Source organism: Ceratotherium simum, chromosome 33, assembly GCF_057802395.1.
Source record: "Ceratotherium simum simum isolate JZ-2026a chromosome 33, ASM5780239v1, whole genome shotgun sequence".
NCBI classification, from domain to species: Eukaryota; Metazoa; Chordata; class Mammalia; order Perissodactyla; family Rhinocerotidae; genus Ceratotherium; species Ceratotherium simum.
In genome coordinates this window covers 22,499,808-22,527,338 of record NC_141932.1, presented here as the reverse complement: position 1 = coordinate 22,527,338, position 27,531 = coordinate 22,499,808, and the positions used below count along the sequence as shown (strand labels likewise).

Sequence of the window (27,531 nt, the reverse complement as noted above, 5' to 3'; positions counted from 1 at the left end):
ACCTCCTCAGAGACTTCTTGAGGGCTCCACACATTTTCCCTTCAGAAGCCATCTCCCTCCTTTTCCCTTTGAGGGCCTCCTCACTAAAGAATCCCTTCCCCTATAGCAGTGGTTCTCAAAGTGTGGTCCCTGGACCAGCAGCATCAGCGTCACCTGGGAACATGTTAGAAATGCAAATTCTTAGGTCCCAGCCCAGACCTACTGAGTCAGAAAACCTGGGATTAGGGCCCAGCAATCTGTTTTTAGGAACCCTCCGGGTGATTCTGATGCATGCTCAAGTTTGAAAACCATTGTCCTCTGGAGGATTTCCCTTTCCCCACAGAAAGCCCCAGAAAGATACTTCAGGGTATGCCTCTGTGCCCCACTGCCCACCCCCATTTTCCTGGGAGTCCCCTTTGTGAAATATCCAGGCTTCAGAAAGACTCACCCTCCTTGAAGGGATTCTGGCTTCTCCACAGTGTTACCCCACTCTCTGAGCATTTACTTCAGATTCTACCTTTGAATGGTTCCCTTTCAGGTCTTTGTCAGCACTTTCTCCTTCTGGCTTCCCCTCTACCCCTCCACACCATACCCCCCATCCCCTCCAGCCTTTGGTACTTTTGCTTCAAATTGCTACCTCCTTGAACACACATGTTCATCTCTTCTCATCTATCCCTCTTCACATGGGCACCCTCCCCATAAGGCACCCTCAAAGTCTTTTCATTCTCTGTGTCTTACTGCCCAGAGCCCTGCATTGTACTTCTTAGAGCACCACTCACCTTCTCCCTTGTGGGTTTTTTATGCTTACCCACTCACCTTCACTGGACTTGGAGTTCGGAAAGTACTGTGATGTGTCTTACTCTTTTCTGAATCCCACAGGGTGGGATCTATCCTCTGTAAATTATTGGGAATCATTGGAGAATGGGCAGCTCTTCGTTTTGCATTTGGCCAGAAATCTCTAAATTCCTCTAATCTCACTCAGCATTCAGGTTCAACACACGTTCCCTGCCCCCTCATGTCCTCTCAGCTCCTTTCTTCTCCCTACCTAGCCCCTTTGTCTCTCCTCCTAGGAAAGGCTGTCTGCCCCACCTGCTCCTATCTATGGGACTTTGTGCTGTCTCCTGATTCTGAGCTACCCCATGTGCTATTGGTGACCTGCCTCACCCCATCCTGGTTGGCTTTTCAGCCCCCCTCAGCCTTTATAAGTCTGGGGCCTCTACAGGGCTCACAACTTTCTCCAAGGGATTCTGTTTCTCTCTAGGGTTGAGAAAAGGAAACAGAGATTACAGGATAAATGTTGGGGCTTGCCTTCAGGGAGCCTCACAGTACAGTAGAGAAGTTGGGCTGGTACACGGGGCAGAACATGAGGTACAGATTATATGCTGTGGAAATTTGGCAATGAGAGAAAGAGCCGTTTATCTGGAAAGACTTCATGGAAAAGGTGGGTATTTGGGCTAGGTGGTGTTCCCCAGGAGTTGGGACAACGGTAAGTAGCCTTCCAGGAGGAGGTAACAGCTTTTGCAATGGGTCAAAGACAAGCAAGCCTCCTCGTCTCTCACACATGGCATCTCTTCATCTGAAGAACAAAGGTGAAAGAAAACATCTCTTCTATGTGCACTGTATTTGCCAGCTGCACTTTAGTGACCCATAGAGTAATAATAATAATGACTACTGTTTATTGAGTAATTATTATCTGCCCGTCGGCGTTTAAGTGTTTCACATGTATTGTCTCATCTCATAGTCACAGGAACCCTGTGACGTAGGTAAACTGCGATTATCCTCATTTTACAAATGACAAAATGAGGATAGGTGGCACAAATGGAAGGTCTCTGGGCCCTGTCCATCCCAAGATGATTGTACCTTGAGTCAGAGAGTTGAATTTTCTGTTCAGATAGGGTTGAGTACAACGGAACATTATAGTGTGGTGGTGAAGTATGCAGACTCTGGGACCAGACAGGATTTTTATCCCATGTTGTCACTTACCAGTTTCATGACCTAGGACAAGTTACTTAACTTCTCCGGTCCTTAGTATCCACAGCTAAAAAAGGAAGGTAATAATGATATCCTACATCATATAATTATAAGGATTAAATAAGTTAATACGTATAAAATACCTAGAACAATGCCTTGGACATAAGTGCTCAGTGTTAGCAAAACAACAACAACAAAAAAGCTCAAATCAGCCGGAACTCTAAAGACATAAGTGACAGAACCTTAGTTCAAACTGGTTTAATCAAAAAAGAGAATTGGCTCATGTTACTGGAAAGTCCAGAGCTAGGATGGCTTCAGAGCTAGCTGCATCAAGAAGTGCAGACAGTCTTCTCAGTAATCTCTCCCCATTTCTCCACTGAGTTGGCTTCGTCCTCAGCAGGTTTCTGCTTTGTGGCGACAAAGATGGCCCTCGGCAACCTCAGGCTTAAATCCTATTTCCTGAGCAGTGTCAGTGGAAAGAGAACTCTTTCTTGAGAGACCCAGTTTGAAAACAGTTTCTTCCCTGAATAAGTGTGAGATGAAGTCAGAAGATCCTTAGAGACATGTTTTGGTTCTATACCCTGGAACTCGGTCTTGCTTGCTGAGCCAGAAAGGACTGTAATCCCATCCCATGACCTTTCTGAGCATTGAGAACAGTTCCCCTCCTCACTATTCCCCAGCCCCCACCACTCTCCACTCTGGGATTGTTTGGATCCAGAGAGAGTTTTTGGCTAGTCTGACCCAACCAGGCTTTCCTTTGGGGTGTCACTGGGAGAGACTGGAATGAGATGACTGGCCTGGTTTGGTGGTAGCCTCAGAGTAGTGGAATCTAGGAGTACTGGTGTGCAACTCCATACCTCAGCTTTGGGTTTCCGAGGCTCAGAACTTTGGAAGAGGGTTAAGTAGATTACCATGAGTAGAGTTTTGTTTTTTTAGTGTAAATTTGATGAATAGAGTCTGGTTGAGGGCAAGTTACAGAACAGCAGTGTATAGAGTGTGCAAGTCTCAAGTGTCTCCAGCAATTAAACACTTTATGGAGGCACTTAGGTCCTGGAGATACAGCAGTGCATGAAACAGTCAGGGTCTTGGAACTCATGGAGCTTACATTCTGAGGGAGGAAATATCAACAAACAAATAAAAGAATCAGATAGTAATATGTGCTGTGAAGGAATTAAAGCAGCAGTGTGAGAGAGGGCAGGGTGGCCGCTGTACGCAGGGGGGTCAGATTTGGCCTCGTTGAGGAGGTGGCAGTTGAGCCTGATAACCTGCCAGATGAGAAGGCACCAGCTGTGGGAAGATTTGGGAGTGGGGCATTCTAATCTCAGCACTGTTATATGTGGAGAAAGAACTGCTGCGAGGTAGGGAAGTTTTTTACAGATGTTTCTTGAGAGTCTGCTATGCGCCAGGTGCTATGCTAGCAATTGAAAATGTAGCGGTGACTAACACAGCCACAGTCTTCCCTTCCCTCATGGATCTTACAGTCTAGGCGATTCTGGAAGAGCTGCAGCCTTTGAAGAAACACCTTTTGATGATGCCCTCAGACCAAAGGCTCTTTCTTACTAGGGAAATGAGGAAGATTGGGACACACGTGAACCCAGATCTGATTGATGAGAAGGAACCAGCCGTGTGATGATCTGGGCAAGAGCATTTCAGGTAGAGGGGTCAACAGGTGCAAAAGCCCTGAGATATGTTCAGGGAGCAGCAAGAAGACCAGTGTGGCTGGAGCATAAGAGAGAGAGAGGGCTCGGGGGGTTGGAGAGGTTGACAGAGGCCAGATCATGTAGGGCCTTGTGGGCCATGGGAAGGAGTTTACATTTCCATTTAAGAGGATTGGGGGGGCCGGCCCGGTGGCGCAAGCAGTTAAGCGTGCGCACTCCACTGTGGCAGCCCGGGGTTCACCGGTTTGGATCCCAGGCACGCACTAACGCACCGCTTGTCAGGCCATGCTGTGGCGGCGTCCCATATAAAGTGGAGGAAGGTGGGCACGGATGTTAGCCCAGGGCCAGTCTTCCTCAGCAAAAAAAAAGGAGGATTGGCAGATGTTAGCACAGGGCTGATCTCCTCACCAAAAAAAAAAAAAAAAAAGGATTGGGAAACTATTAGAGGGTTTTTAAAGCAAGACAGTGACATCATCTGGCTTTTAGCTTTTTTTTTTTTTTTTTTTTTTTTTTAAGAAAGTTCACTGGTTTCTGCAAAGAAAACGGGGGCAAGAATGGAAGCAGGAGGCGAGTTAGGAGGCAATACATTTGTCCAGATGAGAAGGGATGGTGACTTGAATATGGTGTTGGAAGTAAAGATAGAGAGAAGCAGATATATCCTGGGTATAGAGAAAACAGGACTTCATGATGCAATTAGAGAAAGAGAGGAATCCAGGATGGTGACAGTAGCCAACAACCTTATGAGAGTATTTATGCCTCACAACTCTATGAGAGTAGGTACTGTTATTAAACCCATTTTACAGATGAGAAAACAGGCACAGCAAGGCAAAATCACTTGCCCAAAATTATGCAGGTAGTGAGTGGTAGGGTTCTATTTCCAACCTAGGCAGTCTGGTCCCAGAGCCACTTGAGTTTTGGGAAAGAAAAGAGAGGGCATGATTAGCTGACATTAAGAAAAAAAGACTTATCAAGACCAGATGGCTAGATCTTATGGAAGAGGAAGGAGTCAAAGATGACTTAAGAAATTCTGAGTTGTCCACAGAGACATGATAGTTGAATCTATAGGAGTTGATTACAATTCCAAATGAGAGGAATGAGTATAGAGAAGGGAAAGAGAGCCCAAGATAGAGTTTTGGGGGGGGGGGGTCAACACATTTAGGTGTGGGAGGATTAAAGAGCAAATACACGGGGGGGGGGGGGGGGGACACCGGGGGGGAACACCAGCTTCCTCTCTTGTCCAGGGTTTCCCGATGCTCCCCAGCCTATGCTTCTCTTCCAGGAGGCCCTGCCTGGCTTCTCTCCTCCTCTCCCTCCCTTCCCCAGGACAATTCATACAAAAGCTCATTCTTGGCTGAGGCAATAACATACATATTTTGTGTACATATTTCAAGAGTTTCTGAAAATAATAGTTGGTTTTTACAAGAGAGGAGTTGGGCTCTCTTGGCATCTGACATTCTCCTGTTCTTCTCAGGTCACGATAGTGAGTTAACCTTAGGTAGCTAGCCTGTTACCTTGTTCCTCCAGTAGGAGTTCTTCAAAGGCCTAGGTGGGTGCTGTAGAAGGGCTAGGAATGTGTAGGAAGGCTAATAGGACCCCCTTATTTATCCAAAGATGTTAGCATTAGAGGGTGTACCTTCAGCCCACGTTTCTAGGCAGTGGAAGAGAACTTACAGGAGGCTGTAACATTATTCTCAGGAGCAAGCAAGAACCCTAAAGCCAGACTGCCTGGCCTTGAAAATCTCAACTTAGCTGTGTGCTATCTTGGGCAAATGGCTTAACCTTCTCTGCCTCAGTTTCTCCATCTGTAAAATGAAGATAATAATATGTACATATATATGAGATAGGTATAGAATATAGGTATGTAGTTTTTAGGATAAATGAGCTCATCCATGGAAAGCTGTTAGCATAGGACCTGGCACATGACACTTAATATATGATGTATGAAGACATGCTAAGCATCATGCTAGGTATTTTTATATACATTGTTTCGTTTCATTCTTACAACAAGCTTTACTGAGGAAGAAACTGAGTTACTTGCCAAAGGTCAACACAGCAAGTAAGTATCAGCAGGAGAGCCCAGGTTTCAGCCAGGTCTGACTGACTCCACAGTGCTGCTTCTGAATGAGGAGAGCCGACCTCCAGAGGCGCCTCCTGTCTGTGGACCACTTCTAAGTTTGGATCTAAGGAAGGAGCCTACTGGGCAGTTTTCCCTGGAACCTCTTAGCCAATTTTTGGCTCCATTTCCCACTCTGCAAGGTGGGTAGATGCTTCCCAAGAAGGTTACTGGTCCCTAAGAGACCACATATGGCAGCAGTATTGTTGGGCTGTTTGAGAGACTTTTGCAATAGCGATTCACTTCTAATGTGTTTCCTCAAAGGCAAGGCATCATTTTTGGTCACATGAGGACAAAGAGACCAGAGCAGTGGTGAATTGTGTTTTGTATGGGAGCAGTCAAGGCTCTTTCAGCTTTAAGTAATAGAAACCCAACTCAGACTGGCCTCAGCCAAAAAGGAATTTATTGGTCCATGTAACTGAAAAGTCTAGGGTTGGGGGGAGTAGTGGGGGGGAGGCTTTAGGCTAACTAGATCCAGGTCTTCAAATGATGTGAACAGGTCTCCCTTTGTCTCCCCTCATCTCTTGACTCTGCTTTTGTCTGTGTTGGCTTCATTCTGAGGCAGGATCTCACTGTGAGGTAGCAGAAGTGGCAACCAGTAGCATTAGGAGATGTTGTATAGTGTGAGCAACCCTAACTGAGAACTTCTTTTCCCCAATAGTTCCAGCAACAGTCCAGTGATTACTTTCCTTGGCCAGGCTTTCCTCCATGTCTACTCCTGGAGACAAGCAAGACAGTTAATTCTGCAAAGGGAACTCAGAGGGCTGGTACCAGAAGATGGGAATGGATGTTTGGCAGGCAGATCCACCAGAATTCATCACAGTAATATGCTACCACAGTAGGATGCCTTGGAATAGTCAGTGCTGATGCCTATTCCCTGGCCCATCTCACCCAGCCAGGTCTTCCTTTCTCACTGCTGCTAAGCACCCAGGATAGGAGGTAGCTGGGGGCCTCTGGCCCTTCAATAGAAGAAGGCCATCCAGTCCTCCTCTCCAGTCACCATCCAGACCAAATACCCAGCATCCTTCTCCTGCCCAGAAGACATAAGAATCCTTCCTTTAGGGGTCATTTTTAACAGTGCATTGTTAAAAGTGACTGTTTGTTTCCCTAAATCCCACAGTGCTGACTGAGGACTGTCTGAGCTGTCTTCGGACGCTAGATCCTCTCTACCAGTCATGTTCCCTGTGCGGTGGGGTGGCTTGGAGGTGTAAACCAGAGAGGCCCAAGGGAGGGATAATTAGCAGACTTCTGGTCTTTTCCCAGTTTATGTCCATCTGGTCCAAGGACCACAGGCCACAGGCTTTGTTTGTCCTATATAGTGGTTCATTGTTGCTCTTTTAATGTGAATTAATTTCCAATGTTTAAAAATAGGGGATGGGCCGGCCCCGTGGCTTAGTGGTTAAGTGCGCACACTCCGCTACTGGCGGCCCGGGCTCGGGGCCCAGGTTCGGGTCCCGGGTGCGCACCGACGCACCACTTCTCCGGCCATGCTGAGGCCGCGTCCCACATCAACTAGAAGGATGTGCAACTATGACATACAACTATCTACTGGGGCTTTGGGAAAGAAAAAAAGGAGGAGGATTGGCAATAGATGTTAGCTCAGAGCCGGTCTTCCTCAGCAAAAAAGAGAAGGATTAGCACGGACGTTAGCTCAGGGCTGATCTCCCTCACAAAAAAATAAAAAATAGGGGAATTTTATTTAAAAATCTAGATTTCTGCCTCCTCTTTAAAAAAATCTAAGACCTAACAGTACTGGACCCACATTCCCACATGGCAGCAGTTGATGAGAGCTAAATAGTGACTTCTCCCTTTAAGGGTGTGCTTTCCGACTCACCATAGTCCTCACTAGCCTGCTTTGTTCAAAACCTGGACTTGTAAGCGTCGTGTTTGAGACCCTGCTCTGTCTCAAGGCTTTGCTTCTAGTAGTTGGCTTGGGGGAGAAGCTGGATTAGTTTAGTCAGCAGCGTATTTGGGGGGCACAGTGCTGTTGCTTAGGAAAAGTACCAACTCAGTAAAAGTTTATGGGAAAGAATGTGCACAACTTTGGTCTGTTTGTGGATTTGGTCATCTTTTTGCCGTAAATGCTGTTGGCATATCAAAGCTCTCGACACAGACGTTCTCTCTGAAATAGTAACATGCCCTTTCTATCTTATGAGTTGCCACCCAGTCAAGGAATCCCTCCCACTCCCAAGGGATGTTCATCCCGCCTTTGCTTGACCACTTCCAGCAACCAGGGAGCTTATTACCTCCTCACATGGCCGCCAGTTCCATTCTTGGACAGATACGTTATTTTAAAATTCTTCCTTATGTTCAGGCAGCTGCTGTCTCCTTGGGGCTGAAAGCCACAAAATGCTGGAGCTGGGAAGGGAAACTGATTTTTTTCAGGCACGTGAGCTACCATTCATCCATCCTGCATCCAGGGCAAACATTGATAATCAATCACAGTACTCTTTCTCACTGAGCCAGAAAGTACAATGCAGCCTTAAAATTTTTTAAAAATTAAATTCCTCTTTAAAAATTACAAAAGTAATATGTGTTCACTTGCCACTAGTGAAATAGTACAAAGTTATATAAAGAGAGTGTAAATAATTCCTCCTCTCCAAGGTAGCCAGTGTGAACTCCTTAGGGTGTATCCTTCTACACATTTCTCTGTACACATACATGCATAGATATTCATATATAAGGTATATAAGGGTTCTTGTATATAGCTTTTTTTTTTCTTTTTACAAAAATGGCATTATATTGTACATATTACTGTGCAGCTTATGGACATCCCCCCAGGTCGGTAAAGATCAAACACTAGATGTAGATTTCTTTTTGTATTCTGCTGTCAAGATCAAGCATGTTTTTAATAGCTACATAATATCCCATTGGATGAAGTGTGCCCCAATTTATTAATCATTTATCATTGATGGATATTCCCATTGCTTCATTTCTTCAGGATCCTTCTCATCACAGAGCTCCAGGCAGCCACTACCAATCGATTGGAGTTACCCTGTGAGGTAAAACCCATTTGTCATGTCTGAACCAGTCTAGCTCCTTATCTCGCACGTTTTGAAGAAGAGAAGCAGACTAGCTCAAAGAACAAAGTGAATCAGTGACTAGGGCAAGACCAGAACTGAATTTTCTTAACTTTCAACATTTCCCATATCCCATGTTGCCTCTCACTTAGAGCTGTCTACGCTGTGGAGTAAAAGAACAAATCTAATTCCTCTTTTGTGTGCTACCCCTTCAGACATTCGAAGTTAGTTATGCCATTCCTCCTGAGGCTTCTCTTCCCCAGGGGAGATTTCCTCAGTGCCTTCAACTTTTTTTTCTCTTAGGACAAGGTTTCTGAATCCCGTTACCATCCTGTAGGCCATTTCTTCTATCATCTTCTCCCCTAGGGCTGTAGAAATCCCAAGTGTGGCTTCCATGCTTACCTTCTTTGTTCATTCATTCAACAAATATATATTGAGCACCTTGTACATGCCAGTCACTTTTCTGGGTACTTGGTGACTGTATAGCTTGCGTTTTGGTGGGAAGAGAGAAACAACAAACATAAATAAGATGATATCTTGAGGGTGCCAAATTATGTAGAAGAAATGAAATAGCATAATAGAGTGACAGAGATTCCTTATATTGTATGGGCAGGGAAGATCTCTCTAAGGAAGTGACATTGAGCTGAGACCTGAGTGACGAGTAGGAGCCAGCCATAGATAGGTCTGGGGGAAGAGAGGATTTCAGTGAACAAGAAAGAACTTGGCACAAGACGAGGTTTGAGAGGCCACGGGAGTCTTGAGGGCCCTGTAGGCGAAAATAAGTTCAGGTTTAGTTTATTTATTTTATTTATTTATTTATTTTTGTGAGGAAGATCGGCCCTGAGCTAACATCTGCCAATCCTCCTCTTTTTGCTGAGGAAGACTGGCCCTGGTCTAACATCCATGCCCATCTTCCTCCACTTTATATGAGATGCCGCCACAGCATGGCTTGACAAGCGGTGCGTTGGTGCGCGCCCAGGATCCGAACCGGAGAACCCTGGGCCACCGCAGCGGAGAGCGTGCACTTAACCGCTTGCGCCACTAGGCCGGCCCCTCAGGTTTAGTTTAGATTTTATTTAAGTATGATGGGAAGTCATTGGAGAATTTTAAGCCAGGGAGGCAACATTTGATTGCCCTTTTAAAAAGGTTTCTTGGAGGCCTGTTTAACTTGGAGCATGGTTTCATTTTCTCCCACACTTTTCCTTGCTTCTTACATCCAAAGGGATTGACATCCAAGCCAGTTTGCTCTGTTCAGGTGTCCCACAGAGGACCTGTGAGGTGAGTCACAGCCATTGTAAGATGCACCTCACAGCCCTTCTCAGCAGGAGCATGGAAGTTCAGGGAGATGGCAGTAGTGCCCTGAGACTGGGGCCCAGCAGGTTCAATGGGTCTTTGTATGGAGTACTCAGTCCTTTTAGCAGCCAGAGGGGGATGGAGCCAAATGTGGTTTGGGGATGGAGCCAAGGGCACTGGTCTCAAGAGAGACTGGGGAAATGTGAGTGGAGACCTGGAGCTCGAGACACTTAACCAGTCAACTGAAGAATAGACCTGTTGTCTGCCCAGTTGACACAGCTCCTGTGTAGTTCCTGCCTAAAAGAGGAATTTGGACACTTTGTTGCTTGGAAGTTTTTGACTTTTGATGTGTCCCCTTCTCTTCAGCATGGCATCCTCCTGGCTGTTAGGAGTCTAAATGATAGGCTGGCATCTCTGTGAGCCAAGGGGACTTCACAACCCAGAGGGCTTGGGACCAGGAGTAGCCTTCAGGGAATGAAGAAGAAGGCTAGGAGAGATTCACCTCAGAGTAGAGATAGGTGGGATCTTAGAGATCAGAGCTGTGCCTTTTCCAGAATGGGAGATCTGGGTTAGAGCAGGCAAGATCACCCAGCCTGTTGGAGATCTTTGAAAAGGCCTCTGTCCATCTCCCTACCCTTAGGCACCCAGACAGTTACTGATCAGGTAGCTATCTGCATACCTGAGATTTCCACCAGGGTCACCACCCCACTGCCCCACCCACATCCTAGCTTTGTGGGTTTTAGCTTGAAATAATGTAGAGTCCATAGGGTCCTTTTAGCAGGTGAACAGTCACTCTGTTACACTCTCACAGGAGGTGGCCGGAGACCAGCAAGGTCAGGGCATGTGCTGGGGATCACATGTCTGTTTAGTCATGTCACCTGGGGCCAGGTCTCCATTGAGATCTTTTCCCACAGCGTGTAGCCTCTCCTATTTCGCATTTCTGGAAAATTTGACCAACTTAGTCTCTGCTTTAAATCTTCCTTTGGCCCCATGGCCTGGGGGGCAGCATCATCTTCTTAGTCTCGAGGATAGGTTTCTGAGTCCCAGTCAAGCCTGTTTTCTGGATCTAGAGATTAGAGGGGAAGTTGATTTAGTATCCTGTTGGCTTCATCTTTCTCCCTGGAGCTCAGCAGAGCAGGTTCCCCAAAAGAGGAAGGCGTAAAGCCTCCTTACCCCCTCAACCCACACTCACCAGGCCAATTCCAGCCCCTTCATTCTGTCTGACCCCCTTGCTTCCTTTTCCAGGAGCCTGGAGAGGTGTGGCTGGACCAAGACCTCCCCCGATGTGAGCAGGTTTCCTCCTCCCCACACCACCCATTGCCACCACGCCAGGGAACGTCCTCAAGCCCTGGCCCTCAGGGGAGAGGTAACAGGAGCCCGGAGCCGAGACCATGTGACGGCGCTGGCCCTCGCCACCGCCGTCACCCCCACCCTGGCCCCAGGCCCGGCACCATGATGTTCCGAGACCAGGTGGGCATCCTTGCTGGCTGGTTCAAGGGCTGGAATGAGTGTGAGCAGACGGTGGCCCTGCTGTCGCTTCTGAAGCGGGTCACCCGCACCCAGGCCCGCTTCCTGCAGCTCTGCCTGGAGCACTCACTGGCGGATTGCAATGACATCCACCTGCTGGAGTCGGAGGCCAACAGTGCTGGTGAGTCTCTACCCCCAGAGATGGGAGCACAGCAGGAGGGAGACCTGGAACAGGAACAGATGTCAGCTCACTGAGGAAGTACACCCACTAATGGTGCTAAGAAATGTGGGTTCTAGGCTTGATGGTGGGTGAGGAGTCCCTGGCCTCCCAAGTCGTCATCATGGGTCTCCTGGGGCGTTGTTGCCAGATATGCTCAGGCATGGAATGGGGCCTCCTGGGGGAGCGCAGTGCAAACCGGAAGCTACCGTAGCAGAGGAAGGATCACGTAGGGTGGCTGAAAGGAAGAGTAAAGTCATTGCCTATGAAAAGGGGTTGGAAGGTGAGCATTAATTCATTTCTCAAGCTTCAGGACATCAGAGCTAGGAGGGAATTTTAGAACTCTTCCAAAATTCACATGTCATCTTATACTTTACATCCAAAGATAGGTTGGACTTAAGGCATAAACAGCTTCAAGAGAGTTTTGAATTTACGTATAGTCCATATCAGTTCCCTGAGCACTCAGTAGAGAGGCGCTCTGTGTCTCGTGAGGTTGGCACTGGGATGGGTGAGCCAGGCTTCTCTAGAACCTCTCGCGAGGGCCCCAGTCATAGACAGGAGTCAGGCCAGAGAACCATCTCAAGGGGCACTGATGAAGCCATTCTGGCCTCTGGGCCTCCACAGGGCTGGGTGGAAAAAGCTGTTGACCTCAGTGATGGGTGGGAGAGATGGAGGCCAGAGAAGAGGGGGAGTCGTGTGCACCTGAAAGCAAACTGGGGAGGGGACCTGGGGCTCCATGTAGAGTGTGTCCAAACCCTTCCCACTTCTTCCCCAGAGTAATGAAGCCCTTAGAACAAGCCAAGTACTGGCTTTACTTGTATAGTAGCTTTGAAAGCAGCTCTAGAGTCAGACTGTCTAGGTTTAAATTTCAGTTCTGTCACTTATCATATAGCCAAGTAACTTAACCTTTCTGAGCCTTGGTTTCCTCATCTTTAAAATGAAGATGATAACTATGCTTATCTTCTAGGGTAGTTGTGAACTGTGAGAACAGTGCCTGGCATGTACTAAACACTCCATAAATGTCATTTGTTTTTATTGTCAATAACTCATTTAGTCCTCACAACAACCCAGTGAAATAGGTAATGTTATTATCCCCATTTTATAGGTAAGGAGATCAGCAGGGGCTGCTAGGATTGGGATTTGGGGAGCCACAGAGCTGCCTGGCTTCCCTCATCTCCCTAGGCCCACCTGCCTTAGCAGCAATCACCTTTATTTTACCGAGTTTTTGTGTACAAGTCACGGAAGTACCATAGTTGCAGGGGAAGATAGTTCAGGCCAGGAGTCACACCAGCTTAAGTCCCAGTCTGGCAGACATAGAGCAGCAAGAACCCAGCTGGGCTGCAGCAGGCTCAGAGCTCAGCCACTTCACACCCCTCCCACCCTCCCCACCAGAGAGGGCTCCCTCTGTGCTAGCACCAGGGGCGGGAGTTCTGTGGTTGTGGTATGGCTCTGCCCCCAGAGTGGGGGCTCCTTTGCAGCAGGCCAATGTCTTATGCAGCTTTGTCACACTTCCCCACCACTCCACCTGAATAGCGATTGGATGGGCACAGGGTGCCAATCTTGGCTGTGTATCAGGATCACCAGTTGTGCTTATTGCTGTTTATTTATTAGAACATTTTTAATTTTTTGCTTTTGTTTTCAGAACTTGTAGTAGAATCAGACCATATGAAAGGTGACAAGTGAGATCTCCTCCCTTCCATACTTCCAAGTTCCCAATTTGTGTATGTTTTGTGAGATATCCTTTGCATGTATGAGCACATACATATTCTCCCTCCAACTTTTTCATTGTTTTGGTTGTTTTAATGCATGGAGCAGAACACCATACATATTAACCAATTTGCTTTTTTCACTTAACAATATAACTTGAAGATCCTTGCGTATTCAGCACATACATATATACCTCGTTGTTAATGGCTGCATGATAGGAAGAATTGGTAACATTTATAGAGCCCTGTGTATCAAGCAGTGCTTTACCTTTATTACTCATTTAACCTTCACAACAGCTCTGTAAGGTAGGTCTTATTATTCTCCCCATTTGAGGAGACTGAGGTCAGGAGAGGTTTAGTGACCTGCCCTGGGTTGTACAGTGGTCAGAGCTGGAGCTGGAATTTGACTTTACCGCTCTTGCTCTTGACCAGTAGGCTCTACCTCATGGTATGTTTGCTCTTGCTCTTATAAACAGTGCTGTAAGAGTACCCTTTAAACATCTCTAGGATAAATTCTAGAATTTTGTGGAACTGCTAGTTTAAAGTGATGTATATTTAAAATATTTGTTGTTGGGCCGGCTCCGTGGCTTAGCGGTTAAGTGCGCGCGCTCTGATGCTGGCGGCCCGGGTTTGGATCCCGGGCACGCCCCAAGGCACCACTTCTCCGACCAACCCGAGGCCGAGTCCCACGTACAGCAACTAGAAGGATGTGAACCTATGACATACAACTATCTACTGGGGCTTTGGGGGGAAAAAATGAATAAATAAAATCTTTAAAAAAAAAAAAAAAAAATATTTGTTGTCACCACATTGCCCTTGAAAGACATGGTACACTTTATACCAAGAACCTGAGGCCCACCCCAAATTCTTTGCATTGGGATGTTGGGGGTAATGCCTAGCCAGGGTTGAGAACTGCTGTGGAATGAATTGACTGATGAATGAATATATGAATGAAGGTCTTTATCCATAGTCCCTTGTCAGATGGTGAAAATATAACAAGCTGGTACTTAGGTGGATGGAAAGGTAGGGAAAACTTAGAATGAAGGAAGAGAAGGAGGGCCATGGTGTATTCCAGTCAGCAGGAAGACTGCTAGGACTAGAGCAAAGCAGGACTGGAGAGAGAAGTGATCACAGAGGTAAATTCTGTAGAACCTTGAATACCTCTTTCCTAATAGACACGGAGGCTCCAAGACTAAGGAGGCCCATGTCTCCTGTCTCACTCTCTTAAGTAGAACAGCCCCCCTGCCTTATTTGTGAAGGAAGGAGTTACTTCCTGGGCTTAAAAGCCTGCCTTGTGGGAGGAGCTGTGCATCTTCTGTTTCTCCTCCTCTGTTCATTATGGCCTTCCCATTTCCTTGTGTTTCTGAGACTTCTATCATTGTCAGAATCACCTGGTGGGGGAAGAGGTGACTGTTAAAATCCAGATTCCTGGGCCCACCCAAACCCACTAAATCAGAATCCTGTGGGGATGAGCCTGAGAACGAGTACCCAGGTTCTTCTGCTGACCAGGCAGTTTGAGAGATGATGCTCTGCTGGCTGATTCATGTTTCATGGGACATGAGAATAGGAATCGTGACACTGAGGAGTTCTAGATCCAGCACTGCCACTAGCACCTTTTGTGAGCTGAGCCAGCTCCACTCCTCTCGGGCCTGAGGATCCGCATCTGGACAGTGAGAGGGCTTTTCTATAATTGTATTTATTTATTTTTTTCCCTGAAAGCCCCCGTAGATAGTTGTATGTCATAGCTGCACATCCTTCTAGTTGCTGTATGTGGGACGCGGCGTCAGCATGGCCGGAGAAGCAGTGCGTCGGTGCGCACCCGGGATCCTAACCCGGGCCGCCAGCAGCGGAGTGTGTGCACTTAACCGCTAAGCCACGGGGCCGGCCCAAGAGGGCTTTTCTAGATACTCTCCAAGCACCTCTTGAGCTCTGAAATAATGCACCAAAGAAGGCAGCACCACATCCAGGCATATTACTTCTTTGTTTGGGGGCCTAGCACATTCTTCTAAAGCAAGAGTTCTTAATATTTTATGAGATAGACCCCTCAGAGAATCTGTACCCTCCCAACGCCCCAGAAGATGCACACTTAGTCCACAAACCGAATCTTGAGTTCAGTCGGTCCACCGATCCCTGGATAAGAGTTGCAATTAGAGAATCTAAAGCTCTTCTTCAGCTTTTCAGATGCCTTCAGCCAGGAGGGCTGAATAGTGAGGCAGATCTGCTGCCTTTTTCTGGGTTTGTACTCCATGTCCTACCCACCCAACCCTGCTACTTCCTCCAGTTCTCCCAGAGAGACCCTGCCCATCTCCTCCTCAGAAAGGGCAGGGAGTGCAGGGGGCTCAATCTAGGTGAGTGGGTCCGAACCCTGGCTTTACATCAGAATCACCTAGGGACTTTGTAGAAATAATATGAGGCCTGGGTCCTATCCCCAGAGAGTCTGGTATTTAACGATATATATAATACATATATAAAATTATATTTAAGCTTCCTAGTTGGCTCCTGTGTGCATCCAGTGGAGAACCACTTGTCTTGATACTGACACTGATTCTGGGTGGGCCCAGGAAGGTGGTGAGGGTACTGTCATTTGACCTAGTGGGAGTGGGGAGTGGGGGCAGTGGGAGGGGAGACTCTGGTCTGGGCTGTCCCTTTCTCTCAAGCAGCTGGGAGGCTGTAGGGAAGTCCCCCAGCCCAGGCAGCCAGTGCTGGTTTCATGGAAGTAGAATCTGAGACAACACCCAGGAACAGGAAGGCAATACCTCAAGGGTCTCTCAAACAGGGAACAAGAGGCCCCAGGTTTCCCCTTGTCATCATCCCTGTTGCTTCTCCCAGTGCTATCTCCCCTGCCTGTTTGGAGCTGTAACAGTAATCCTGGCCCTCTCTTTCCCCTTCATGCTGACTTGGACCAGAAGGGTGGAGCCAGGGAAGCTGAAATCCCCTTCCCACCCTGGTCCTATAGCTTCCTAGGCCACATTTCCTGCATTTCTTCCCTCTTGTCCTCTGAGTCAGAGTCCCTATATCCAGCAGGTTTAAGCCTCTCCCTCTCTGGCTCACTGAATCTGGGTGGGGAAACTGAGGTCAGGAGGGGGCCGTGGCTGAGTGAGTCACCAGAGCTCAACTCGGATGCCTCCACCCTCCCCTTTCAAGCTCTACTAACACAGTTCATCAAACAAAAATGTGAGCCCCCCAGCCCTCCCCCGTGTTTGTGTGAGCTCGAGTGAGGCAGAGAAGGGCATGTTTGGATCCAAACCCCAGCCCCTCTGACTGGTGCCTGAGGCTGCCATGATTGTTGCAAAAGCCCAGCACGTAAAAATGGGTTTGCTCTTAGGGCTGACTCCAAGATATATGTCACTTGTGATTTACCAGGACCCAGGGTCATGACCTACTTCGCTCTGGTCACCTGGCCAAGGAGGGCACTCATGCACAGTCTCGCTCGTTCTCTCCATGCCTGTGGAGTCCGGGTTTGCAGCTTGGTGAGAAGCAGCCGTTGGTGTTAAGGCATTCCCCAGCCCCTCCCCCATCCGCCCAGCTCCAGAATTTCATCACTGCTTGTTGTGCCTCTAGCTCAGAGAAACCAGAGACTTGTCTGTTTTTGGTAAATAACTGCATGAAATTCCCCACCCCTGTCAGGAATCTTAAGGGGGAGGCCCAGATGCGTCCTCCTACATGAATTGTTCTCCTCAGCCCCAAAACAGCGTGGGCTCTAGATCTTCAACCAGGAACAATGACAATAATAGTTAAAATGCGTGGAGCACTTAACACACGTCAGATGCTTTGCATGATTGTCTCATTGAATCTTTACAACAATCCTGTGACGTAGGGGCTTCTACTGCCCCCATTGTACAGAAGAGGAGACCAAGGCTCAGAGAGGTTAAAGGACTGGCCCACAATTATGTTGACCTACATCACGGAGGCAGAGCTGGAGTTCAAATCCAGGCTAGTTTGTCTGTGGAACTTGTGTTCTTACTCAGTATACTCTGCTAAAACACGAGACAGTGATCTGAGGTCAGGGGATCCTGGAGAGGGCACATTACACATACATAGACACCGCTACCTTCCAGGGGACCATCTGGGTTCAATTGTGCAGGTATTCATTGGGCCCCTGCTGTGCCTCAACTCTGGGCCAGACTTTTCTGATCTGGGCAGGAAACTAGAAGTTCCATCCCCACCCGTCATCTGCAGCCCCAGCTGGGCTCACCCCAAGGGGCCTGAGGCTGCACAAATTCCTTGGACCAGTTCCAGTGCTCACTGATGCTTCCCAGTCATGGGAGGCCCGCCCTCCCCACCACACCGCCGCACAGACACATGAACACACATTTCCCCAGAGTCAGCCTCCATTCGTCCAAAACCACTCTACCCTTTCTCTGCAGTAGAACAAGGTCTTTCATTGAGCCCTACCCTTGAGGCTGTTCTGTCACGTCCCCTGGCAGTACCAGAGGAGAAGCTGTGTCCCTTAGCCCTGGGGTCCTGGCAGTACTCTGGGGTGGGGGAGGGACTAGACAAGGCTTCTCTCTGTCCCAGATGCTTCTGGCTACCCTGCAAGGACTAAACAACAGCAACTGAGAACATCAGGGTAGGGCTGAAGGGGTAGGCTAACCCTGCTGGAGGAGAAGGGAGAAAAGTACCCATCATTGAGTTACATACTAAATGCTCACTATGGGCAGACTCTGTCAGGTGCCTTACATGCATTGTCTCCCTAAATCCTCTCAGCAGCCCTGTAATCCCTCTTTTGCAGAGGAGGAAGCATATAGCCCAGGCAGCTGCATGACACAGCTGGGATGCAAGTCCTTGACTTTCTGTCGTTCATCTTAATCACTGTATTTCTTCTTCCTTCTTATCAAGAACTAAAAACTCAGGGACTAAGTCAGGGAAATGAGGTACCAGAGAGTTCCTTCCCATGTGATCCAGTGCCAGATGAAGGTGGGAGGGTGGGAAAGGTGAAGGCTCCCTGAAGTCAGGAAGTCCTGTCCCACTTTGGAAAGATCTTTCAATATGGAGATGACCTAAGAGAAAGCTTTGTGGTTATGGGGAGCTTGTTCAAGAGAAGACAGATGGAGGGGATGAGATTTCCTAACCTTGAGTGACAGGTCCTGAAGGGGATCTAGAAGCCAGGGACAGGGGAAAGAAGAAGAGACTTGGCATTGGAGAGATAATAGAGGGATATGGTTAAAAGTTCCTCCCAGCTCTGGAGGCTGACAGACCTGGGTTCAGATCTTGTCTCTGTCACTTTGTGAAGTGACTTCACCTTCCCAAATCTATTTCCTCATCTACAAGATGGGGATGTTAAAACAGGGTTGAGGTGAGGATGAAAAACCATCCCATTCTTAGCATAGTGTCTGGTACATAGTAAATGCTCAATAAATACTATCCGTTATTACTGTTATTGTGTAGTATTACTGTTAAGTTCTATTTTGGCCAGTACTGTGGGCATAGCATGAATTGATGACTCAATAGATGGATGAATCCCTGGGCACTTTAATGGACGTTCTCTAGGAAGCTTGGAACACAGAGGCCCAGGCCAAGAAAATGTGCATTTATATTGCCAGGTGTTGGGAGTTATGTATGATGCATTTTCTTGAAGCTACAAATTTAAGCAGAATTAGAAATCTATGTGAATTCCCAAGCCATAGATTTCCATACAGGTCAAGAGAAAAAAAGATGCGAAAGGGGCATTTCTCAGGTTTTTATGCAAGGCTGCCAGTGGCCAGGTGTTCAGCCTGTAGTATGGAGAGAGGAGACCGGAGGTCCTTAGAATCTTAAGCCCTAAGGAAATTGGGTTGAGACGCGGTCAGCTGCAGAGGGATCTAGAGCGAGGCTCACTTGAAATCCAGATGCCTGGAATTCTGAGGCTCTCCTTATATATATGCCCATTCCCAGCCTCTCTGTTTCCTGGCCTGGGAGTTGGCTTGTGCCTTTAGAATCTCTCTCTGGGTATTTGAAAGGAGGAGCCTTGGTAAGATATAATAAACATGATGTTAGAAATAGCAGCTGATGTTTACTGAGGACTTACTTTGTGCCACACGTTATGCTGTGGTCTCACTTAATTCATAGCAGCCATGCCAGGTAGGAATGGCTCTGAGCCCCACTTTACAGATAGAGAAAATAGAGCTCAGTGAAGTGATCACATTTCCCCAGAGTAACATGGTCAGTAAGTGGGAGAGGAGGGACATAAGCCACATCTCTGCCTGTTTTTTCATCACCCACCTTCTGGGGTCCTGGCTTTGTCTGGTTAGAGCCAGCTCCTTTGCCCCTTTCCGGGACCTCAGCAATAGCCCAGTAGCTCATCTCTCAGAATTCCCTTGTTAGATGTTTGCAAATCGTCCCCTTGGCTACAGATATGAGCTCAGTTGCCCAAGAGTGAGGGCAGAGTTGGCCGCAGTCCTTGATCACTGTCTCTTTTCTCAAGTATTGGCATTCTTTATCCTTTTCCTTTGCCCTGTCAGCATTATGCCCCATCCTCCACTCCATTGAGCTAGTCATGGAAGTGATAAGAAGGTTTTCAAGGAGGACAGGTCTGACTATCCTCCTTGACAGTCCTCCGGGACTCTTCCTTCCCAAGGCCTCGTTTATGTGACCAGCCTGAGGCCTTATTCTTGGGAGCTCCATTCTGAGTCAAGAGGGGAAACCTGGCTCGTCTCCATAGGATAGACTTAGCCCCTTAGACCATGGGATGGGAAGGAGATGTTACCAGATCACCATGGCATGGAGTAGCCAAGGGAGGCTTCCTGGAGGAGGTTTAGGCAGTCCATAAAAGACAGAATTTGGATAGGAGGAAGGAGACTGTTACAGGCTAAAGCCTTCAGTCTCAGCCTGAGTGTGGAACTTGGATGAATGGGGCATGGAGAAAGCCCCAGGGAAGATGGGGGTATCCTGAGCTGAGTCTTTATCTGGAGGAGTAGGAAGCGGGGAGTGCCCTGCAATGAAGGTGATAATTGGGAGTTCTTGAACTTGAGTCTGTTGGTGCTGATTGCCATTGTAAGCTCCTGGTCAGGAACATGACATCTTGATGTGCTTTAGGAAGATAAATCCGTCGGGTGTATGGGACAGGTTGGAGGGGGAGAATATAGAGGCAGAGAGACCAGTTAAAAAACAACAGTGAGCATATATTAATTATGTTCTATATGACAGCCACTTTCATATAGAAAGTGAAAATATGGAAAGCCACTTTCCATTCTTTATTAGCTCATTGAATCTCAAAACCACACTGTGAATTGGGTACTGTAATTAGCTCCAGATTTTTTCAGGTGAGGAGATCAGTGCACGGTCAGGTTCAAGGTGACTTGCCCAAGGTCCAGCTAGTGAGCTGGGGAGTCCAGACCCATCTGATTGCAGAGCCCAGGTTTTAACCACTGTATACCACGGTCCTCCCCGGTGAGGAAGGAGGCTGTTTTGGTAGGGGAAAGCGGGTAGAGGCCGTGAAGATGAAGAGCAGGGATACAGCAAGAAGAGCAGGCCTGGGGGCAGTAGGAGGAGCTCAGATTCCAGAGTAGCAAGTTTGGCTGATTGGGAGCCACAGCAGGTTTTGAGAGTAGGAGTGATGGAACCAGGAAGAATTGCTCTGGAAGCAGAGTGAGTGTGTTTGATCTCGCCTACGTGAGGGACAAGGTCGGGAGTCATGAAAGGAGAAAGGAGAGGAAGTTGGAGCTGAGGGAGCAGGCTATACACAGCTCTGCTGGGTTTATAGGAGACCCCCACCCCAGCTCTCCTGACATTCTCTCTTGTCCCCTGTACAGCCATCGTCAGCCAGTGGCAGCAGGAGTCCAAAGAGAAGGTGGTGTCCCTCCTGCTGTCCCACCTGCCCCTGCTTCAGCCAGGCAACACGGAGGCCAAGTCAGAATACATGAGGCTGCTGCAGAAAGTGCTGGCCTACTCAATCGAGAGCAATGCCTTCATCGAGGAGAGCCGCCAGCTACTCTCCTATGCCCTCATCCACCCGGCCACCACACTAGAGGACCGCAATGCGCTGGCCCTCTGGCTGAGCCACCTGGAAGAGCGGCTAGCTAGCGGCTTCCGCACCCGGCCTGAGCCCACCTACCACTCGCGCCAGGGCTCAGATGAGTGGGGGGGCCCCGCAGAGCTGGGCCCCGGGGATGCAGGGCCAGGCTGGCAGGACAAGCCACCCCGGGAAAATGGACACGTGCCCTTCCACCCACCCAGCTCAGTGCCGCCGGCCGTCAACAGTATTGGGAGCAACGCAAATGCAGGTGAGGGGATGGGGGTCCCAGGAGGCCATTCCTACTTGAGAAGGTTCAGACTGGGCTCTCCACTTGGTTTATGGCCCTGAGCAAGTCACGTAACCTCTCTGGGCCTCAGCTTTATGAGGCAGTGCAGAGGTTATGGACTGGCATTCCCAGAGCCATATGTGACCTACAGACAGGTTTTATTGAGCCCAGACTCGACAAAACTTTGGTTTTATTTTGTTATTTTTAAATTTTTTTTTTTTTTTTTTTCCCCCAAAGCCCCAGTAGATAGTTGTATGTCAGTTGCACAGCCTTCTAGTTGCTGTATGTGGGACGCGGCCTCAGCATGGCCAGAGAAGCGGTGTGTCGGTGCGCGCCTGGGATCCGAACCCAGGCCGCCAGCAGCGGAGCGCACGCACTTAACCGCTAAGCCACGGGGCCGGCCCTATTTTGTTATTTTTAAATAAATTTGGTGATATAAAGAACCGGGGATTTCCCCCTAAAAATCCAGATTTCAGCTTCTGTTAAAAAGTCAAGGGCCGGCCCTGTGGCTTGGTGGTTAAGTGCGCGCGCTGCGATGCTGGTGGCCCGGGTTCGGATCCCGGGTGTGCATCGAGGCACCACTTCTCCGTCCATCCTGAGGCCGAGTCCCACATACAGCAACTAGAAGGATGTGCAGCTATGACATACAACTATCAACTGGGGCTTTGGCGGGAAAAAATAAAATAAATAAAATCTTTAAAAAAAAAAAAAAAAAAAAGTCAAAATATCTGGCAACTCAAGGACTGTATTCCTGGTAGCAATAACAAGATGGAATTGAATGTTGTCTACCCTCTTAAAACTCTGTACATGTGTTCCAGTCGGCCTCTGTCCCCCCCACCACCCTTTGGGCATGTCTGATACCTGCCTGGCCTCTGAAGGCTTCGAGTTAATAATGACCATAATCTGAGATGCCTTCCAGTTAAGACATTCTGGATTTTTGTATCTGGCCTCAGCTTACAGCGTTGTTTCTGAGAAATCTGTTAGTAAACCTGTTCATGTAACATGTGACTCATGCTACAAGGCATTAGTAATAGTAGGTAACATTGCTGAGCATTGACTGTGCTGGGTACTCTTTTATAAGCACTTTTCAGACGTGATCTCATTTAATCCTCATCACAGCCATATCATTAGCCCCACTATCAAATGAGGGCACTGAGAGTCAAAGAGGTGAAGTCATGTATTCAAGGTCACACACGGAATAAGTGGTAGAACTGGCCAAGGTTCAGATGGAGGCAGTCTGACGCCAGAGCCTGCTTTGGACCATTATGTCATCCTCCAACTAATCAGTCTTTTTTTTTTTTTTTTTTTGGTGAGGAAGATTGGCCCTGAGCTAGCATCTGTTGCCAATCCTCCTCTTTTTGCTGAGGAAGGTTGGCCCTGGGCTAACATCCGTGCCCATCTTCCTCTACTTTATATGGGATGCCTGCCACAGCATGGCTTGATAAGCGGTACATAGGTCCGCACCTGGGATCCGAACCTGCAAACTCCAGGCCACCAAAGCGGAGCCCACAAACTTAACCACTATGCCACCGGGCCGCTCCCCCAACTAATCGGTCTGGAAGGGCTCTCTCAATGTGCGCCCCAGAGGCTGGGGTGAGCCGGAGGAGCTGATATTCCAGTGAGTTTTTGAAATGTTAGTTGAAATGAATGGGATAAGGGAGAGTGGCGTTTCCAAGGCGTGGTGAGGTGACATGACCTGATTCAAGGCAAGAGGTTTCCAAGATTTAACCTCACGGCGGCCAGTTCCCTTTGGCTGGCTGTGATTAAAGCAGGCCAGGAGGGAGTGGCAGTAAAATGTCGTTTGTGCCAACAGGTCTCTGGTGCCCAGCTGTGTGACACCTGTTACACATCAGTAACCCCCTGAGCCTCTTTCTTCCCCAGTTAAATATAGATGTCCTGGTCACCTGCTTCCCTCCCAGGTGCTGGGAAGAATCAGGGAAGATAGAGGGGTAGGAGGGCATTTCCAGGAACTTGAGCAAGCCAAGGTCTCTTGGACCTTGTTTTATAGTCTCAAAGCATCACAGTCTCTGGGTCCAGGTTGGGAGGATATATTAATAATGATAATTCCAGCTAAAATATATTGAGTGTTTAGTCTTTGCCAAGAGCTGCTCTGAGAACTTTATACATATAAATTCATTGGCTGAGTCACAGAAAAGTCACTTGCCCAAGGTGGCTTAGCCAGAATTTAAATCCAGGCAGTCTGGCTCCACAGCTCATAGTCGTAACTGCTATGCTACATTGCCTCCTGCTAAAAGTGACCCTCCCAAAGATGCTCAGACCTCATCACAGGGAGGGGTCACCCATGCAGGGTGCCCGTTCATTTCTTCCTCCCCACGGTGGCGACAGCAGCTGTTAAAGGACAGGCTGGAACAGTGTTGGAGAGGGGGTTTGAACCAGGGCAGAGGAAGGAATTGGACGGTCCAGGTAGAGGGCACAGTGTAAATTGAAGGCACAGAGGTGACAAATTGGAGTATGGTCTGGCTGGAATGGAGAGGTGCAAGGATTTAAATGAGTAATAACGGTAGCAAATAATTCCTGTTGACCATGTGCTTGCCTCCGTGCCAAGGATTTCACGTGGAAATGGGGGCAGAGGAGGCAAATGAAGTGACTTGCCCAGGGTCATACAGTTAATTGGTGGCAGAGCCAGCATTTAAACTCAGGTCTGTCTTGACTCCCAGATCTCAGTATGTTAGGGCCACGTTCTTGGGGGGCCCTTGAAGGATAGGATGAAGCTTTTCAATTTCAAGCAGTTGCAGGAAACAGGAAACCATTAAAATATTTTTGAGTGAGAAGCAAGGACTGGCCTGTGAGGGCAGGCAGGGTGGGTTTGGGGTGTTGCCAAGGACAGACCAGGGTTTCTTGGAGAGTGTGAGGCCCCGGAGCTCCAGCCGGCATTCCTCTTTTTATAGTTCTCATTCTGTGGCCAGCCTCCACCCCAGTGCAGGGCCAAGCAGGGCTCCTCAGGAACTACACAATCGTTCCAATCAGGATAATTTCCTGCCCTCTCAGCCTCGCCTGCTCCCTTCTTGGCTGAGAAGGGAGGAGGGAGGAGGCCAGAGGCACAGGGCAGTCAAAAAGCCCAGTGTTGAGGGTTCCCCAGCCCCACCCCGGGCCCAGAGTCTGCCACCTTCTGGGAGTCCAGAGGTTCAGAAGGAGCCTGAGCAGAGGACTCCAGAGGTCGCGGGCAGGGCTGGAGGCTGGCCTTAGGGAGTAGGTCGGTGCACTGCCCTCCCTCAGGTGACATCCTGGCTAGGAGCGTAGATATTGTCACAGATTAGGGACGGTGCTTTGGGGCCTTTTCCAGGCTGGTTGTCCTTCCTGGGCTGGGTGTCAGTGGACACTGGCAGGAATCCCAGCCTTTCCATCAGAAACAAGGTTGGAGTTCTTCTGTCTCTGCCTCCAAACTCCCTGTGGGAGCTGGGGCAAAGGGCTTCTGTTCCCTGGGCCTTGATGTTCTCACCTACCCAGAGTGAGGCTTTTTGGCTTTGTTTCCTTTCCTTTTCTTTTGTGTTTTTTTGGACTTAAGGTACTTCTGGATTTCCTGTGTCAAGCTCAGAGGCCCCCTTAGCACCTTTAGGACTGTGGTGCCCTCCTTTTGGTGGGAAATATCCCATGGAGGAGGGACTGGATTCACCCTGAGCACTGGGCCTCATGGGTGGCTGATTTGGGCTCAGTACCTGAAAAATCTGTGGGAGGCGGTGAGGACAAGTGACGGGGATGTTGAGGGAGCAGTTTATGTACTTCGTTCATTTACTTTACAAGGACAATGAGGCAGCTCCTCTGGGCCAGGCCCCGCTGAGGAGACAATGGTGTTTAAGACAGGTCAGGTCCCTGCTGTCACAGGTCGTCTTTTTTTTTTTTTGGTGAGGAAGATCAGCCCTGAGCTAACATCCGATGCCAATCCTCCTCTTTTTGCTGAGGAAGACTGGCCCTGGGCTAACATCCGTGCCTGTCTTCCTCTACTTTATGTGGGACGCTGCCACAGCATGGCTTGACAAGTAGTGCATTGGTGCCCACCCGGGATCCGAACCTGCGAACCCCAGGCCACCAAAGCGGAGCATGCGCCCTTAACCGCTGCACCACCGGCCAGCCCCTGTCACAGGTCTTCTGTTGTAGCAGGGGTGTACAGTTAGTAAGCAAGTAAACAAATAACTAGATGAGGTTAGTTCAGGTTGTGATAGGTGCTATAAGAAAAATAAGACGGAGTAATACAATAGAGTAAGCAGGATTCTGGGGGGCAACTACTCGGGGAAGACCTCGGAAGAGGTGACGCTTGCTTGAGATAAGGCCTGAGGGAACCAACTGCTGAGATCAAGAGGAGGAAAAGAAGAAGCAAGTGCGGGAGTCCTGAGGCTGGAACAAGCTTGCGTGTTCCAGGAGCAAACGCGGGGGTGGGGGGCAAGGCTAGAAAGGCTTGAAGCAAAGGGTGAGTTGTGGGAGATGAGAGGTTGGAGATGAGCAGGGCCCAGGTCCTGCAGGGCCCTGTAGGTGTCTAGAAGAGTTTGTATTTTATTCTCACTGTAAAGGTGGGATTTAAGCAGAGACTGACTTGGTCAGATTTTTATTTTTAGAAGGATCAGTGTGGCTTCTGTGAGGTGAATGGACTGTAGGAAGCAAGAATGAAGACAAGAAACCAGTGAGGAGGCTGTGGCAGTCATTCCAGCAAGGGACACCAGTGACTCCGACCAGGGTGCTAGCAGAGGAAGCAGAGAGGTTCAGAGAGGTGGCCGACAGCTTGCTGATGGGTTGGGTGTGGGGGATGAGGAAATGAGCACTATCTGGTAGGCAGTTCCCCTCAGACCCCAGGGTCCCTGCCCTTGTTGAATTCTGGGGCTGAGCCGACTTCCCTGCCACTGACTAGGGGGCATGGTCTCCTGTGGTCAGATCTCCAAGGCTGATCTCTTCTTGCCTCTCTCTGTCTCCGGCCAGGTCTCCCCTGCCAAATTCACCCCAGCCCGCTGAAGCGCTCCATGTCGCTCATCCCCACGAGCCCCCAGGCCCCTGGCGAGTGGCCGAGTCCGGAGGAGCTCGGGGCCCGGGCTGCTTTCACCACGCCCGACCACGCACCCCTCTCGCCCCAGAGCAGCGTGGCCTCCTCTGGCAGTGAGCAGACGGAGGAGCAGGGCTCCAGCCGCAACACTTTCCAGGAGGACGGCAGTGGCATGAAAGGTACATGGGGAGGTGGGGGGCGGCACTGGGACCCTCTGGAGAGAGGCTTCTGCAGAGCTTAGAGGACAGAAGGGAGCTGGTAGCTTCCTGCTTGTCTCATCCCACCCTTCCCCCAGCGGGGACAGGTCTGAGGGGAGTAGACAGTCCTGCCCTTAGGACTCAAGACTGGGCAGAGAGACCCCTACGGGCCCTGGTCTGATGGGAGCCCCTGCCCTCAGACTCCCTAGTCTGACAAGGAAGCCGGGACACAGTGGTAACGGATGGAACAGGTTCCAGGATGACTTTTAGAGACATCAGTGAGGGCATCCTGCTACACGTCCAGTCAGGCAGCTCAGCAGGGTCAGCGGTCCTGGTCAGGGAAAGCCGCCTGGAAGGACCTGGCTGTGCAGAGGTAGCTGCGGACCCCTGGCTTCCCCTCCCCTCCCAGCTCTCTGCAGCTTTTTAGGCTGCCTCTCGTTTACGCCTGCTCCCTCCCCACCACCCTCCCGCTGCCCCGCTCATAAGGGCCGGACTCCTGACCTTATACCCTCCGTCCTTTTCCACAGATGTGCCCTCGTGGCTCAAGAGCCTCCGCTTGCACAAGTACGCAGCCCTCTTCTCACAGATGAGCTACGAGGAGATGATGACACTGACTGAGCAGCACCTGGAGTCTCAGGTGAGACCAGGGGGACCGTCAGGGAGATGTTGGGGGCAGCATCCTTCTGACATTACCCATGCAG

General features: G+C 49.1%; 1 protein-coding gene across 4 annotated transcripts in view; it reads left to right on the top strand.

The window, feature by feature from the left end:
- Nucleotides 1–27,531, top strand: part of SAMD4B (sterile alpha motif domain containing 4B) — a 38,004-nt gene that overhangs the window by 2,272 nt on the left and 8,201 nt on the right. For 2 of the 4 annotated variants that reach the window (XM_087421769.1, XM_087421766.1), the window contains 5 exons: nucleotides 8,663–8,723; nucleotides 11,280–11,682; nucleotides 21,155–21,625; nucleotides 26,573–26,812; nucleotides 27,358–27,467. In XM_087421769.1, the coding sequence (XP_087277895.1) occupies nucleotides 11,487–11,682; nucleotides 21,155–21,625; nucleotides 26,573–26,812; nucleotides 27,358–27,467 (1,017 nt within the window). In that variant the 5' untranslated portion in view covers nucleotides 8,663–8,723; nucleotides 11,280–11,486. Of the gene's footprint in view, nucleotides 1–1,437; nucleotides 3,604–8,662; nucleotides 8,724–11,279; nucleotides 11,683–21,154; nucleotides 21,626–26,572; nucleotides 26,813–27,357; nucleotides 27,468–27,531 lie in introns of those variants that run through there. The other 2 variants (XM_087421767.1, XM_087421770.1) reach the window with 2 other exon arrangements.